At 61.4% G+C, this 3306-nt stretch overlaps 2 protein-coding genes across 2 annotated transcripts in view; both read left to right on the top strand.

Annotated features, from left to right (window-relative positions):
• Positions 1-6: 6 nt before the first annotated feature.
• On the top strand, positions 7-2509 carry FKBP8 (FK506 binding protein 8, 38kDa; the record flags this gene model as incomplete). The annotated part of the gene is made up of 7 exons (XM_009321421.1): positions 7-109; positions 285-454; positions 635-723; positions 1033-1250; positions 1325-1497; positions 1629-1706; positions 2396-2509. Coding segments are annotated over 7 exons (945 nt in total), but the record flags the coding sequence as incomplete, so codon positions are not given.
• Positions 2510-3087: 578 nt separating this feature from the next.
• Positions 3088-3306, top strand: part of ELL (elongation factor RNA polymerase II) — a 56998-nt gene continuing 56779 nt past the window's right edge. Inside the window, exon 1 of the mRNA XM_009321420.1 lies at positions 3088-3292. Within this exon, the coding sequence (XP_009319695.1) occupies positions 3088-3292 (205 nt within the window). The remainder of the gene's footprint in view (positions 3293-3306) is intronic.

Raw genomic sequence — 3306 nt, 5'->3', positions numbered from 1 at the left:
CTGGAGGACGTGGGCAGGCCGCCGGCCCCGCCGCGGGAGGACGCCCAGCCCTCGGAGCAGGGCGGCGGGGAAGCGGCTGAGGACCCCCAGGAGTGGCTCAATGTTTTGGGTGAGAACCTGGGGAAAGAGGGCGCTCGGCTTGTGGGGGAAGCTCGGGCTTCCCCGTGGCTCCGCCGGTGCTCCCCGCGCCATGAAGGCTGGCCGGGAGTCAGAGCGGGGCGGTGGGAGCGAGGATTTTCCCTCCCGGACGTGGTCTGACGCGCCTCCGGCTTCTCCTTGCCCAGGGAGCGGTTTGCTCAAGAAGAAGACGCTGGTGCCGGGCCAGGGGGTGGACCCCCGTCCCCGCAAGGGCCAGGAAGTGACCGTCCGCCTGAAGGCCACGCTGGAGGACGGCAGCGTGGTGGAGGAGAACCCTGCCCTCACCTTCACGCTGGGGGACTGCGACGTCTTGCAGGTCGGGGCTGGGAGAAAGCTTGCCTGGCTTTATCGCTGCCATGCTTTTGCCCTGCGGGGCAGGACCTCGCCTGGGGAGGGCGCGGGGAGGGTTTGGGGTTGGTGACATCCCTGTTTGCGGGTTGGAAGTGGCCCCTCCGCCCTTGCTTATGCTCCCTCCCCACGATGTTGTTCCCTGCAGGCTCTGGACCTGTGCGTGCAGCTCCTGGAAATGGGGGAGACGGCTTTGATCATGTCTGATGCAAAGTACTGCTACGGCGCTCAGGGCAGGTGAGCGGGGAGGGCGTGGGGGGGAGCAGGGTGGCCCCAAAGAGGGCTGTGGAAGCTGTCCCCTGCGCTCCCGGTGACAGCCCAGCCAACAAGCCCAGCGTCCGAGGGCAGGGAGGCCCGGCTCGCTTGCCATGTGCAGGGGACGGCAGCGTGTCATGCCTGGGGGGGACAATCTGCATCGCGCCCTGTCCTGGGGAGCTTCCGTGGCTCTGATTTCTGGGCCGCGGTGCTAAATCTATGTGGCCCAGTGGCTGGTGGAGCTGGCAGAGGTGGCAACGGTGCCACAGCTTTGTGCCTCTCTTTGCGCAGGAGGCCTGACGTCCCACCCAACGCGGCTCTCGCCCTGGAGGTGGAGCTGCTGGGGGCTCGGGATGCGCCGGACCTGGAGCTGCTCAGCGGGAAGGAGAAGATAGAGCTGGCCAACCGCAAGCGGGAGCGCGGCAACTTCTTCTACCAGCAGGCAGATTACGTGCTGGCCATCAACTCCTACGACATCGCTCTCAAGGTCATCGGCTCCAGCTCAAAAGGTACCTGCTCCTGCCCCGGGCGAGGGCCGCCTGGGCTCCCTTTCCCCGGTAACCTGGCTCTGGGGTCTTTGCAGTCGACTTCAGCCCGGACGAGGAGGCTGAGCTGCTGGACGTGAAGGTGAAATGTCTCAACAACCTGGCAGCCTCTCAGCTTAAATTGGACCATTACGAGGCAGCCCTGAAGTCCTGTAACCTTGTCCTGGAGCACCAGCCGGGGAACATCAAGGCTCTCTTCCGAAAGGGCAAGGTGAGGCTGGGCGCGTGGCGGGCGCTGCTGTTCCTTCTCCACGGCGTGGCCGGGCCCAGCCGTGGCAGACGGAGGGCGGGACCGAGGGACAGACCTCAGCCGTCCTGCTCAATCCCTGTCTCGCCTTCCAGGTCCTGGCTCAGCAGGGCGAATATAGAGAGGCCATCCCCATCTTAAAGGCGGCGTTGAAGCTGGAACCTTCAAACAAGGTAGGCTGCTGTTGTGTGCTGCCGGTGACGCTGCCGAGCTGGGTGTCTGCAGGACGCTCTCCTCTTGTCCGTGTCCCTGCAAACCTCGGTGTCCCCCGTGGAAGGCTGAAGCCCCCCGTAACTGTTCCCAGCTTCCTCCCTGAAGGGAGGCTGGAAATAGCCCCCAGGGCCTGGGCAGCCGTGGGGTGATGCACCTCGTGGTGCAACGCCTGAGCTTGGCTGGGCTGGTGGGTTCCTTATCTCCGTGTTGCGAGACTCCCTCTTTGCCCTTTGGTCCTTGCGGCGGCAGGACTCCCTGCCACCCCATCCCTGCTTCAGCGATCCTGTGTGTACCGTCCTGGCTGCTCCGGCTGTTTATTCTTTGTAATGATTAATTGAACAGACATGACCAAACACACTTGAAAAGGCAAGCTGAAATATAAGCCAACAATCTAATACAGTTATTTCTGCCAAGGCTTACCTATTACATTGGAAGAAGCCCTCTTCCCCCCACAAATCGATTTGATACTTTCAGTCTGAACATATAGGCAGCAATTCAAAAATCTAGCTGATGGAAATTACAAGTTAATGTTGCATAGAGTAATACTATAAAGTCTGACTTTGATATTTTATCATTGTCTGTAAATATCTGCCTTTTTGATTTAAATAGAATTACTATGCCACGTCTTAAGGTCCGCTTGGTTCTCCAGGTGGGCTTTAGTCCTCGACTGGGTCTGTCGTTTTATCCGCCTCTTTCCCGGGTGTTTCACCAGACCCATCACGGTTCGTGTCGGTGTTCCCTGGTGCCTGAAGGTCACGGGTAGGAATGGGGCCCTGTGAAAGCGGGTGCTCGGTGGCCCCGCAGCCTGTGGTCTGAGATCAGCCGCGAGGAGGGATGAGCAGGATCTCAAACCCTTCGCTTCCCGACAAGCTTAGGGTGGGCAGCCGTGGCAGAGGTGCGTGAGCAGCACAAGCGACGCAGGCAGCACCGGGAGCAGCTCCCCCCGTGTGTCTCCGGCACGTCACTGTTGGCGGGGCTGCTGCTCGCCAGCCCATTCGGATGAAGCTTTTAATTGGAGAGGGGTGAAAAATCAAAATGCCTGGCAGTGACGTTACCAGTGAAACCACAAGTACAGCAAATTACTGGCCTCTCCGGCTGGCTGCCGGGACTCCCGGGGAAGCGGCGGTGCCGCTCCAGTCGGCAGCGTTAAACACGTGTCCGTGAGTCACGGGCTACGGCTACAGGTGGTGAAAACAGACTCGAGAATTGCTTGGCTCCACCTGCCTCGGATGAGAAAACCTGGTTTGCTGGGGCTGTTGGCACCTTTCAGTTGTGGCAGACCATCAGCCGCTGGGCTCCCTTCTCCTAACCCCTTGGAAACGCACGTTCTGGGAGCGGGAGATGTCGACGTTTGTCCTCCACCGCCGTGCCAGCCCCGGTGAGCTCGGGGGTGCCTGCAGGCGCTTTGCTGCTTTGCATCCTCCAGACATCCGAAGTCTCACGGTCAAGGCAGCCGTGCCAAGCGTGGCATGGTCTGGTGAAGTCCTGGCCGGTCTCTGGGTGAGCCGACGTGGGCCGGAGCCGGTGCGAGTCGCCGGTGGCGGGGGTTCGGGGAGGGGG

This window comes from Pygoscelis adeliae, unplaced genomic scaffold, assembly GCF_000699105.1.
Source record: "Pygoscelis adeliae isolate BGI_AS28 unplaced genomic scaffold, ASM69910v1 Scaffold693, whole genome shotgun sequence".
Lineage (NCBI taxonomy): Eukaryota > Metazoa > Chordata > Aves > Sphenisciformes > Spheniscidae > Pygoscelis > Pygoscelis adeliae.
This window is presented reverse-complemented; position numbering and strand designations above follow the sequence as displayed.